A 13,940-nucleotide genomic window follows, 5' to 3' on the forward strand; every position below is an offset into this window, starting at 1 on the left:
TTTAAAAGATTTTAAAAGGAAGACTGGCACGGTTGAACTTGCGTTTTGGAAGAGTAACTTCTAACCACATTGCATGGGATGCTTTGAAGTGGACAGGAAGACTAGTTAGGGAAATACTGGAACAACCTTGGCAGGGAAAGATCGGAGTTTAGGGGCGCCTGGGGGGCTCAGTCGGGCAAGCGTCTGCCTTCGGCTCAAGCATGATATCGGGGTCCCGGGATTGAGCCTGCTGTCAGGCTCCCTGCTCAGCGGTGAGTCTGCTTTTCCCTCTCCCTTTGCCCTTCCCCCCATTTGTGCTCTAGCGTGCGCGCGCTCTCTCTCCCAAATAAATAAATAAGTAAACAAATAAATCAATAACATCTTAGAGTTTAGACTGACCTGACAGCCGGAGTAGAGAAGATGGGGTGAGTGAACGATTCACACAGGACTTCGAACTAACAGGACCTGGTGTGGAGGATGAAGAAAGGCTGAGCTAAGAGGAAGGATGAAAAGAGGAAGACTGGATGACCAGGCGGATGGAAATGCCACTAATGGAGATGGGAGCCCAGCAAAGGAGGAGACCAGAAGAGATGAGAGCTCAGAACACGATCCATTTTCTCTGAGTCTTAGGAGTCACTAGGAGACGTGGCTCTAGCAAGATCAGGAGAGTAATATGGGCAGCAACTAGAGAGCTGGGAAGCAAAAGATGTTATCTGTCGCTGAAGCCATGGGAGGACAAGGAAGCCCAGAGGGAGCCTGAGGAAAGCTGAGCTGCGCACAGTGAACAAGATTAAAAAGCACGAGGGGAGAGCAGTGTGCTGGGGCTCCAGGGAGAGGGTCAGTTCGTGAAATAATGGGAGCCCAAAGCATTATGAGCCACTGAAAGGTCAAATAAAACAACTGAAAATAAGCCACTGGCTTTAAAAATTAGTTGGCTGCTGGTGACATTTGTAAGACAAGTTTTAACAATAGTGAGGTAAAAAAAGAAAAGAAAGAACTAAACAGAAATGAAGAATTGTAGAGAGTGCAAATAAATTTGGCATTGGTGGCAAAAGAAAAAGGGTAACAAAATATTGCAATTTATAAAGCACAATGACTAAAAGAGTCGTTTCCTCTCTTGAATTTCTGAAGCTCTGCTACCGGTCTAATGAAAGACATATTTACAAAATGTGGAGTTTACTGAAATAAAGATTGATGTTCCAAGAAGTCTATGTTTGAGAAAGCTTCAGGACTCTAAAAAGCCATTGGTAATACTTTATGACTTGAAAAGGAAAGAGAAATATGTTCTCATTCAGGTGATGGCTGAATTAACAGTCATACTGTCTTTCAATACACTTCCATATCTCAGGAGGCCATATCGAAAACCAAAAAGAATGAGCCTGGATGAGAAATGTTTGGGGAAAACTAATCATTCGGTAATGCTACTTCTCCTCTAAATTAACATGAGTCATTCCGGATGACTACACTATTTTCCACAACGGCAGAAGGGTCAACTTAAACTCCTCCATCTAATTAAAATCATAACCAGTGGAACTCAACAAAAACAGCGTTAACAATTATGACACAGAAATTTATCTGTCTCCATTCAGATATCATTCAGAATCACACATTTTTTAAAAAGCTAATGGTCAACCCTCAATTAATGAGTGCAACTATAATTAAGTAAATCCCACAAAGGCTACACCGTAAATATGAACAACATAAGGGTGAAGGCTATTAGATCACTAACTATATAAGTGACTCTGAATTAAGATACTTTCAGTCCCAAACAGTTCTCTAAAAACACATTGCTAAATTAAAATAAGGCAGAAGTTATTATACACAGAATTTTAAATATCTGATAACTGTATTTCATAGTATCTTATTTCTCAGAACTTAATTTGAAGACGCTTTAAGGTCATTTATATGTGCTAACTACTTTCAGATACTAGTTATTTCATAAGCTAATATATGTTTTGTTTTGTTTTTAAAGATCAACACAAAACGAAATCATACACACATACACACACACACACACACACACACAGGCTGGCTATTGCAAGCTGACTATAAAATACCAATTTTAAAAACATCATTCTTCAGAGGCTTAACTTCAGACAAATTGTTTCCAAATCTAATCTAAATTTTGTTAATTCATAAAACTAGAGACAAAATTTCATCATAAAAATACAAAACTAATTCTACCTTCTGGACCAAAAGAGGACATTCACTAAAAATTCTCTAAAATATTTCAAAGCTGAAAAAAGGAATGAGTATAATATGGATTCTGTTTCAAGAACATAATGAAAATGTGATTAAGTATACATTGGATTTTTTTTACCCCCAAAGTCAATTTTACTACATTTAGAGTTTAAAATATTCTTTAACTGACTTTCATGTACAAAAACTTAAATCAGATTTAACTCATTATTAAGCTAATCTTTGAGAGCTACTTACAATCCAGAAGGCAGATTCCCGGCTGCAGCAATACCAAAGAAATACCACACGGCCTCAACGAGAATGAAGTCAACCAAAACCGACAAAACCCAGGAACCCAGCAAAAAGGACTAAAAATAAAACAGGAAGAACATTACTGAAAGGAGTCTTCAAAAAATAAACTAACATTTATTTAATTAAAAGGAACTCAGGTACATTTCTTAAATTTGTTTTTATTAGTAGCACAGGGTTTTCAAAATAGGGGAGTAAAGCCATATTGGTCAAATGCATTAATATTTTCATAATTTCTAAGTATGGTAAAAACAAAAGACATTTATAGCATGATTTATTTTTAACAAGTAACACACAAATCATTAAGCACAATAAGCAATTAAAATTTTATTGAAGTAAAAATCCTAATAAAAATTTTTATTAGCCACTCACACCTGATATTTTCTATTATCATTATCATTTTATCATGCAAGTGGCTCAAACTGAAAATTTTTCTTTGGCTAATAAGCACGATTCAAATCAGTCAGAGGATCATGTAATTAGAAGATAGCTGTTAATAATAACACTAAGCTTAGCAAAATAAAACTATTTAAAAATAAGAAAACAAAATACTTTTTTCCATAACCTAAACAGCAAAAGGAAAATACATAAAAACTTACTGCAAATTTTCTGCTTCCATATCTTCTTTCAAATATCCTAAAATTATAAATAAGCAGACTACTGCAGAAAGTATCTTTCAAATCAAGGCAAATTATTCTTCCACATATCAACCTCCAAATCTAAATGGGGATTTAAAAAAGAATAATGAGTAGGATTTGTTCAGGTCTGTGCCTTAGCAAATTTATTACATTTACGTCATACTGCTTAATTTTAATACCCTAATTTGATAAATTAACGACATGCACATGAAAGGAAAACTCCCCCATGTAGGCAGGTCCCACCTCACAGCACAGGTGCCCGTAAAGCAGCACATTAGAAGGGGACCCCGCCTATGTGGCCAGCTAAACCAAATCAATCCCCCAAATCAGACAGGCACCAACTTGAGGCCAAAGGACCTTCTGTTCCCTCACAGCAGTGGTTCTCAGGGCTGGCTGCAGACTAGAATCCCCTGCGGTTTTTTTTGTTTTTAAGTACACCAGTGTTTAGGCCTACTACGAGATTTTTCAACTTGACTGTCTAGGGTGAGGTCTTGGCATCAGCGTGTGTGTGTGTGTGTATGTGTGTGTGTGTGTGTGTGTTTGTGTGTGTTTAGTTTATTAAGGTGATTCTAATGTGTGTGTGTGTGTTTAGTTTATTAAGGTGATTCTAATTGTGTGTGTGTGTGTGTGTGTGTGTGTGTGTTTAGTTTATTAAGGTGATTCTAATTGTGTGTGTGTGTGTGTGTGTGTGTGTGTGTGTGTGTGTTTAGTTTATTAAGGTGATTCTAATTGTGTGTGTGTGTGTGTGTGTGTGTGTGTGTTTAGTTTATTAAGGTGATTCTAATTGTGTGTGTGTGTGTGTGTGTGTGTGTGTGTGTTTAGTTTATTAAGGTGACTCTAATGTGCAGCCAGGGTCCAGAAGTGCATCATAGCAACGGAAACGAGAGGGAAGCAATATTCTACTCTGACAGAAAGCAGTAATTTGGATAAATAACTGAAAGCCTTTCAGAGGAACTTGATAAAGCCAATATGAGCAAAGGCATTAATTACATCACCATGAAGAAAAGACGTCAGTGTTCCAGAAGTAGAATATTTTGCTTAAAAAGGCTAATCGAATATTTAGCAAAGGAAAGGTAGCAGGTTATATACCACAGTTTGCACTAACACCCTGTGATATTGTACCTTATAATAAGAAATCAGATTTGGTTTTCACTCATTTCTGATACAGAGCTCTTAAAATCCTTTGAATTCCCTAACTGATGAAAGCGAGGAAGGTGTCTTTTGTGTGTGTCAATGTGTGACTTTTAGATGCACCAAAGAGCGGGGGCTGGTTGCCAGGGGAACCAACCTTGGGATTAGAGGGTTGGAACTTTCAGCCCCACCCTCTGACCTACCTACGAGGGAACAGGGAGGGGCTCGAGGTAGGATCAGCTGCCAATGGCCAATGATTTCATGAAGCCTCCATTAACATCCAGAAGGCCAGGGTTCAGGGAGCTCCCAGACTGGTGAGCCCAAGGCACCTCAGAGAGACCATGGAAGCTCTGTGTCCTCCTCTTCCATCTGGACATTCATCTGTGTTCTTTATCCCACCCTTTGACGATAAACAGGTAATCCAGCAGTAAAATGTTTCTCTGGGTTCTGAAAGTCACCCTAACAAATTCATCAAACCTAAGGAGGGAGTCATGGGAAGCTCTGATTTAAAGCCAATCAGTCCTAAGTACCAGGAACAACCTGGACCTGCAACTGGCATCTCATATCCGAGGGGGAGAGCATGGTAAAATCTAATCTGCTGCTAGCAGGTCAGAGGCACAGGTAGTGACCTTGGCTTTGCAACTAGCATGGGGGCAGGGCGGGCAGCCTTGTGGGACTGAAGCCTTCACCTGGGGGATCTGATGCTGCCGCCAGGTGGACGGAGTCAGGACTTAGTTGAACTGTAGAGCACCCAGCTGGTCCCCAGGAATTGCCTGGTGGTGTGGGGACTGCCCCATGCTAGAGCTGGTGCCAAACATCCCTTTAAGCTCCACTCACAGCCAAGACCCAGCACCTTCAAAGAGATTAGCCCATAATCTCAAAAGCCACAGAGTTCTGCTCTTCCCAGAAATAAAAACCCAAGGGAAATTTCCTACTTGATATAACCGCCACTACAAAGTAACTCATGGAGTCACAGTCTGTTAGCGCTGGAAGAGCTTAGATCATCTAATTAATACTCAAGATTGGGAATATAAAGTTTAGAAATGCAAAGCACAAAATTGCTTTTAAAAACGTTAAGAATGCACACTAATCATAATTAAAACAGATTTAACACTGCTTTTCTTTTGAAGCTGTAAACTGCATTTCTGTGAGTAAGAAGTGAATGTGAGATGTGCCTACCAGTAAAAGGAAACACTGCAACTGCTTCATTACAATTGGCATTCCTGCAAATATTAATAAATACAACTAGAAAATTCACTTACTGATGGAGTATTAAAAAATAAATAGTATTTCTTAAAAATTTAGAGGCTTTGAGGGACGAAGAGCAGGAAAGAAAGAAGAACAGCAGAAAAGAAAAATTAGCCCACCAAGAAAAGATTCTGCCTTTCTCCTCACAAAGGCCCATTAGCAGAGCTCACCTGGAAGTCGTCCTTGACAGCTTGGAGGTCATACACGAAGAACCTCTGGCAGTGCGGCAGGAGGAGGGCTAGCAAAAGGGACAGGGCACTGGGCACCAGCAGAAGACCCTTAGACAGAGGTGCCTTATCTAGAGGGAAAAAGAAAACATCTTTCAGAACGACTGATTCTAAGATTTAAAAAACCACTTGGGTGAAAAGCAAGAGAATTCACTTCCTTTGGATTAGAATGAAGACAACGTTCACAAACTCCAGAATTTAATTCGTTTTCTTTTTTTTTTTTTTTTTAAGATTTTATTTATTTATTCGACAGAATTTAATTCGTATTAGTGTCTATCTCCAAAACCTCCACCTGCAGAGGGAAGTGATCAAAGAGCACTGGAAAACAAGTGGAACTTGCTGGCAGGGGTTCACGGTCATTTGGCTCTCATGAGACCAAACCAAGTTTACAGCCAGGAACTTTCACAGAATACTTTTCAGAAATGGTCACCAAAGTTGAAGAAATAGAGGACTAGGTTTCCTACCAAAATGATTTCATTCCTGAGCACGCATGAGATGCGCACACATTAACATTTTTTCCAAAAAATTAAAAAAGCAGTTAGAAGTGCCAACTATGCTGCCTGCAGTGGCATGCCGAGATTTTGTGCGAGGGCCACCGCTGGGGCCCTAGTCGGCTTTCCACTGGAGAACCTTGTCTAAGTCTCACGCAGCCTCCAAGCTCCAGCTCAGTTTCCACTTCCCTCCATCAGTCTCAGTGAAGCATTTTAGCCCCATGGGCTTTGCCCCCACTCTGCACCCTTGTTTCCAGGTACCATTTGAATAGTCAGGGTTTCACACTTCTTTTGTCTTCCTGATCACGCTGAAAATGCCCGAGAGATCACCTCCCTTCTCTTCTCTACAGTGGCCACAGAGCCAGGGCAGATCCCCACACCTATGAAATGTTCAGATCATCAACAGGTAAGACCACAGGAAAGAATCACCAATGGCACCATTCTCAGATCGTGTGAAGTACACTTTAACTGTATTCACAAGAAATTCCCTGGGAGTGAATTCACTAGTTACAGTTGGTAATGTGGTTATTGCACCCGTTTTAAGTATATAAAAATAGACCAACTGTTTCCTCTCTGGTGAGGTCTTGCAAACATCTACATGGAACCACTAGTAAGGTAGCTGCATACCGTCTTCCTGACTCAGATGCAACCAAGGCTCCAGGGAATCTAAAAATTAACAGGGCTCCTCGTGGCCTAGCCCCTCAGAAGTACAGGAGAGCACCGGGGCTGTGAGCTTGACCAACCTAAATTCTATCCTGACGCTTCTGTTCTGCTCACCTGTAAAACGAAGGGAAGAGAGGCTACCTCAAAAGTGTAGGAGAAGCAAAAGAAGGAAAGAATGCCAACAGGGGAGTTGGTTCCTGCCACCGCTCCCACCAGCCAGGAGGAAGGGCTTCCTCGGGACAGGCAAGCTCCGGGATCTTTCCAACAGGGTGGAAGCTGGAGCAGCGGTGACACAGCTGCGCCCTGAAGGGGCAGCGAGGACCCCATTTCCTTCTTCAACCTGGGCTTCCACCTCATCTTGTGAAATGGGCCCCGACGTTCATTCCTGCCTCTGCCCTGCCAGCCTGGGGCAAATGGATGTTCCTGGAAGAAGTCACAGAGCTGAGCTGCTAGATCTCCTGCAGGTTCATGGTCTCAAATCTCAGCGGATGCTCCCCACCGACCAGTAATTCTACTGCTTTTCTCCCACTTCTCATTTCACACCATCTCCCCCTCCCCCCTCCCCCCTCCCTGCTCCACACTCCCAGCCTGGCTTACGCGTCGCCAAGGGAAGAAGCGAATGCTTGGCTGGCGTCATTCCCCATCATTCCTGAAAATGAATAAGCACTTCTGATAGACCACACATTATCCCATGCCCCTGGGGTACAGCATTAATGATGGACAAAGCCCCCCTCCTTTGTGGTCTAGAAAGGAGAGAAAAGAAAATACACAAGACTAGGTTAAATATGTACTACGTCAGAGGGAAATAAATGCTAGAGAAAAATTAAGCAGGATTGGGGCGCCTGGGTGGCTCAGTGGGTTAAAGCCTCTGCCTTTGGCTCAGGTCATGATCTCAGGGTCCTGGGATCGAGCCCCACATGGGGCTCTCTGCTCGACAGGGAAGTCTGCTTCCTCCTATCTCTCTCTGCCTGTCTCTGCCTACTTGTGATCTCTGTCAAATAAATAAATAAAATCTTTAAAAAAAAAAAATTAAGCAGGATAAAAAGCGTGGCTGTACTAGCTGTACCAGGGAGTCCCTGTTCTCTTTCCAGACCCGCGATAAGATCGCTGAGCCACTCATACCGCCCCTAGCTGACGTTCGGTATGACAACATGACTTGCTTTGGCCAAGTCAGTGTGACAGATGTCACTTCCAGGGAGATAGCTGAAAAGCAGTGGATAGCGTTTCCCTCTGTGGATGCTCACGGAGGGAGCTGGGCGAGCGGATCCCAGAGGTGAAGAAGATGTGGAGTAGACCGCCTAGGGGACTGGCAACAGAGGGCTCCCCTCAGTGAGAAACAGATCTTGTGGTTTTAGGCCCGCAATGCTTTGCAGCTGTTTGCTACTGCAGCATAACCTAACCCACCCTGACTTACGGGAAAACCCAGTGCTGGTGGGAAAGAGGGGTACTATTTTATACAGGGTGACTGGAAGGCCCTTCTGATATGTAAGACTTGCGAAGGGACCTGAGAAATGGGCCCTGCAGACCACTGGGAACTGTCCTTCCAGCAGAAGAAGGAGCGAGCACAAATGCTCTGAGACAAGAAGGTGCTCGATATGATCAGGAAGCAGCCAGACTGCCAGAGGCAGGGAGGAGCAAAAGCAGAAGGAGGCGGAGAGGTGGGACAGAAGGTCAGAGAAGCGGGGGTGCGGACAGAGCAGAGCCCTGTAGGCAAACACGGACATTACCCTTCCCTATAAAAGTGACAGGATGCTCTGGGGGGATCTAAGGACAGGAATAACACGATCAGACATGTTTTCAAGAACCACCTCACCTGCTACATGGAGACGAGATTACGGGAAGGCACATATAGAAGAAAGGGGACCCATTAGGAGGCTATCATGATAACCCAGGCAAGGGATGAAGATGGCCTGGCCCGCAGCGGTTTAGGTGGGGCTAGTCAGCGTGGTCAGAATTGGGATGCGCTCTGGAGGCACTGCAGGCAGGATCTGCTGGCTGACAGGGTGTAAAGTATGGGCAAAGGGAAAAGTCAAAAATGACTCCAAAGTTTTTGTTCTGAGCAAAACTAGAAACACTGCTGCCAGTTCCTAAGATGGAAAATCCATCACCCTTGCCCTTCCCATGCATACAAGATCCGGGCCCATCTTGCAAAATACTCCCAACCCCCATCCCTATCCCCACTGTTAGGGCTCTACCCTCTCGCAGACTGCTACCAGCCCACACTGAGGTACAGAGTTTGCACCAGAACGTGAACCAGCACACTGCATCTTTCAGGGAGGAAGTCCTGCTCTGAAAAAGAAAAAAAGAATCAACCAAACTGAACATGTGCTTTGCTCAAATGTCACCTTATTTGTGACCACCCCATGTAACTAACTTTGGATTACCTTTTTTCATAGCACTAGCAACTGACTTATTAAATTAAACTCATCAAATCTATGATTCGAAATGACTATAAGACACACCATTATTTTAGGTGTCACTAAAAAAGAAACACTGCCTTATAAAATCCTAAGATGTTATTAATTATAAGGGACACACAATTTTAGAAACACTAAAACGTGAAAAATGCAATTCAGAATCAAGAAATGTGTTTCTTCGTGGATCGCTTCTTGAAGGCAGCAACTCTGTCTGGGACACTCACAGCCACAGAGTCTCCCATGCTGAGAATAGAATCCAGCCCATTATGGCACTCAGTAATTGTGTAATGGAAGGCAACTGAGGTATGAACACTAGTGGAAGCCACCCCAGTGTCCATCCATGGATGGCCCAATAAACAAAATGTGGAATACACACATAGTGGAATAGTATTCTGTCTTAAAAAGGAAGGAAACTCTGGCACATGCTACACTATGGATTGTATTTCAGATACACTTTTCAGACATTATCCTGAGTGAAACAAGCCAGACACAAAAAGATAAATACCATATGACTCCACTACATGAAGTACCTAAATAGTCACACTCATAGAGCAGGAAGTAGAATGGTTGTGGCCAGGGGATGGGGGGGGAAGGAAGAGGGAGCTGTTCAGTGGGTACAGGGTTTCAGTTTTGCAAGATGAAAAGAGTTCTAGAGATGCACGACAGTATGAATGTACTTAATGCCACAGACCTGTATACTAAAGAATGGTTGAAATGTCGATTTTAGGTTATGTATATTTTACCACAATTAAAAATCAAGACTAAAAAGAAATAAGATAATTACTGAATGAATAACTGATCCTATTCACACAACCATTTTAATTCCATCCAGGCCTAAACAAACCCCTAAAAATACAGATCTGGTAACTTAAATCGGATAACTATACCATGAAGTCCTCTTTTTTTTTTTTTAAGTCCTCTTCCTAAGATGAGCAAAAATCAGACCTCCAAAGTCTATGCAGAAAGTGACAAAATACAAATGTCCAAGAAGTACCACACCACAGGCTAAGTACAGAGCATTACTATGGACAGCAAGACTTTCTGATCAACTCATGATCTCTAAATGTCACTAAATGAAAATTTTACCAAAAAAAAACAAAGGAACCTAAACAATTACAATTATTAAATTCTCATTAATAATATATATACTTACGTGTTTAGAGATAAAGTAGCTACAAATTTTTTGAAATGCACCAAAAAGTAAGATATATTGGGACCCTTGGCTGGCTCAGTGGGTTGAACGTCTAACTCTTGATCTCAGCTCAGGTCTTGATATCAGGGTCATGAGTTAATAAGGCCCTGTGTCGGCCTCCACACTGGGCGTGGAGCCGACTTAAAAAAACAGAAAAAAGAATTGATGAAATAAATAGAGGGATGGCTATGTGATTCAGAAAATATAAGAAAATGTTAACTGTAGAATCTCAGTGGTAGGTGTATGATATTCACTGTACCATTCTTTCAACTTTAAGCATGTTTGAAAATGTTCATAATAAAACAGGGGGAGGGGGCACACAGTGAATCACAGTATTTGAAAGCTGAGAAAGAACTTCAAAATACACGAAGCAAAAACTGACAGAACTAAAAAGAGAAACCAATAAATCCACAAATACAGTTGGATACTTCAGCACTCCTGTCAGTTATCAATAATGTAAGTAGACAGAAAATCAGTGTTATGGACTGAACTATGTTCCCCCCAAATTCATGCACCCAACCCTCAGTGTGACTATATGTGGAAATGGAGGCTTTAAACAGGTAAAGCTAAGTGAAGTCATAAAGGTAGGGACCTAACCCAACCTGTCTATATAAGAAGAAGAGACACCAGTGATACACATAGAAAAGACCACATGAACACATGGAGACAGCCACCCACATGCCAAGGAAGGAGGCCTCAGGAAAAACTTGCCAACACCTTGATTTTGGACTTCTAGTCTTCTGACCTGTGAGAATATAAATCTCTGTTGTTTAAGCCAGGCAGTCTGTGATATGTTGTTATGGAAATCAATGAAAATACGTAAGACTTAAAAAACACATCCATCACTTTGACGTGATGGACTTTCATAGAACATTCCATCCAAAATCAGCAAATTTCTTTTTTTTTCAAGTGTACATAGAACATTCCCCAAGAAAGATCATATTTTGGGGCATAAAATGCATCTCAATAAATATAAAGAAATTAAAATCATACAAAATATGTTCCCTGACTATACAAGAATTAAACTAGAAAACAGAAAGATGGATGAAAAATCCCCCCAAATTTTGAAAATTAAACAACACACTTTTTTCTTAAGATTGTATTTATTTATTTGAGAGACAGAGAAAAAGAGAGAGAGGAAAAAAATGTGTGCGGGGAGGGGCAGAGGGAGAAGTAGACTCCCTGCTGAGCACAGGGCCCAACACAGGGTTGGATTCCAGGGCCCTTAGATCATGAGACCTGGGCGGAAGTCAGATGCTTAACCAACTGAACCACCCAGGCGTCCCTAAATAACACAGTTCTAAAGTAATATTTAGGTCAAACAGGGAGTGACAAGGGAAATTACGATATGTGTTAAAGACAATGAAAAGTGAAAGTACAACTAAGTAAAATTTGTGGCCTAAAAATAAAGCAGTGCTTAGAGGAAAATTTATAGTATTAAATGCTTTATAGGAAAGGAAGGGTCTCAAATGATGATGTAGGCGACAAGCTCTTTTAAAAAATAGAAAAGGAATTAAACCCTAAGCAAGCAGATCAAAAGAAATAACATATGGGCAAAAAACAATGAAAAAGAAAAATCAAAATATAATAGAGAAAAACCAATAAAACCGAAAGCTGATTCTTTGAGAAGATCAATGAAATTGATACACCTCTAGGAGGACTGATCAGAAAAGAAAACATAAGTACCAATATCAGGAATAAAGGAGGGGACATCAGAATAGATCCCACAGACATCATAGGATAAGAAGGGGTTGCACAACATTGTACAATGTACTTCATGCCAGAGGACTGTACGCTTAAAAGTGGTTAAAATGGTAAATTTTATGTATGCACTTTTTAATCACAAATAATTTTTGAAAGGATAAGGGAATATTAAAAATAACATTTAATCCCTTAATTTGACAACTTAGGCAAAACAAATTCCTTGAAAGATACAATCTACCAAAGCTCACTCAAAAGGAAATGGTATCTTGAATAGTCCTACAGAAATGAAGAAACTGAATTTCTCAGTTAAAAGTCTTCCAACAAAGAAAACTCTACGTTTGGGGATTCAGTGAAGCCTAATGGCTTCACTGAAGAATTCTACCAAGTATTTAAAGGGTAAAGAGTACCAATCCCACAAAAATGCTTCCAACACAAAGAAGAGAACACTTCTAATTCATTTTATGAAGCCAACGTTACACTGATACCAAAACCAGACAAAGGCATTAAAATAACAGACCAATATTTCTTAGGAACAGGAATGCAAAATTCTTAAAAAAAAAAAAAAAAAAAGTTAGCAAACCGAATCCAGCTACACAGAGAAAGGATAAAACATCACAACCAAGTGAAGTTTATACCAGGAATGCAAAGCAAATCAATGTACTTCATCATATCAATAAAGAAAAATATACCACATAACTCTACTCACACTTTGTACAATTATCTGCTTATTCTACAAAGCAATTTTTGTTAACTTATAAGGCAAAATTGGCCACTTACTGCTGTGCAGTTAATGACAGGCTACCTCCTCGATCAAATCTTACTACTAATCCTATCTAACACGTACTGAGCACTTACCAAGTGCAAGGTATTATATATAGTATTTTATGCATACTACCTTGCCCCAGACACTCACACCTCAGGACCTTAACACCTATTATTCCCTCTACCCCAAATGTTCTTCCCAAGTCCAGCTGATCCTCATCATTCAGTCCCCATTTCAAACAGCATCTCCTCAGACTAGCTTTCTCTCATGACATTAGTGCTCTGGCACACATCATGCTGTTTTATTTACTTTATAGCATTTTTTCACTATTTGAAATTCTTGTTTGCTTATTTGTCTGTCTCCTTTACCAGAATATGAACTCTATGAAGGCAGGGTTCTTGTTCATCTTGCTCAATCCCCAAACCCAGAATAGCACCTGGCACATCGTAGTGTTTCAGCGTATTTGGTGAACGAATGATGTGAGGTAGAACCTACCCTCTCCAAACTCAAACACGAGAAAACTGTGACTCAAAGAGAAGCTACCCGTCTGTGTTTACAAAATGTCTTAGCCTGGGTTCCAGGGAAAGAGAAGGGAGAGACAAAGGTTTATAGGCAGACAGTTCACTTGGAATGTGATCGCAGGGAGCAGGAATGAAGGACACGGGTAGTCAAACAGGGAGGGAGAGTGAGTGTAAGGACGCATCATTGAGCTGGCCACCACTACGAGTGACAGATGTTCCTGACAAGTGCCTGCTCCCTCAGGATTTTCCAAGAAGCCTTATGAATGCATCTCAGTACCATCACCCAGAGAAGAAAGAGAAAAGCATTTTTATCCATCATCCCTCAATAGTCTAGCACGGCCCAAGAAAACAAGCTCCATGGGAGGACCAGGCAAACAAGCAAACCAAACCAGTCTGGCTAACCCAGCAAGACTGTAGAAACACAGGGGCTCAGGGGGGAGGCTGCGTGCCCTGAAATGCTGTGCAAGGTAAGACGTCTG

General features: G+C 41.3%; 1 protein-coding gene across 1 annotated transcript in view; it reads right to left on the bottom strand.

The window, feature by feature from the left end:
• Positions 1-13,940, bottom strand: part of UBAC2 (UBA domain containing 2) — a 173,073-nt gene that overhangs the window by 138,111 nt on the left and 21,022 nt on the right. The window contains exons 2-4 of the mRNA XM_032315189.1: positions 5,654-5,781; positions 3,066-3,185; positions 2,416-2,525 (exon numbers count right to left, since the gene is read on the bottom strand). Of these exons, the coding sequence (XP_032171080.1) occupies positions 2,416-2,525; positions 3,066-3,185; positions 5,654-5,781 (358 nt within the window). The remainder of the gene's footprint in view (positions 1-2,415; positions 2,526-3,065; positions 3,186-5,653; positions 5,782-13,940) is intronic.

Source organism: Mustela erminea, chromosome 15, assembly GCF_009829155.1.
Source record: "Mustela erminea isolate mMusErm1 chromosome 15, mMusErm1.Pri, whole genome shotgun sequence".
Taxonomy (NCBI): Eukaryota; Metazoa; Chordata; class Mammalia; order Carnivora; family Mustelidae; genus Mustela; species Mustela erminea.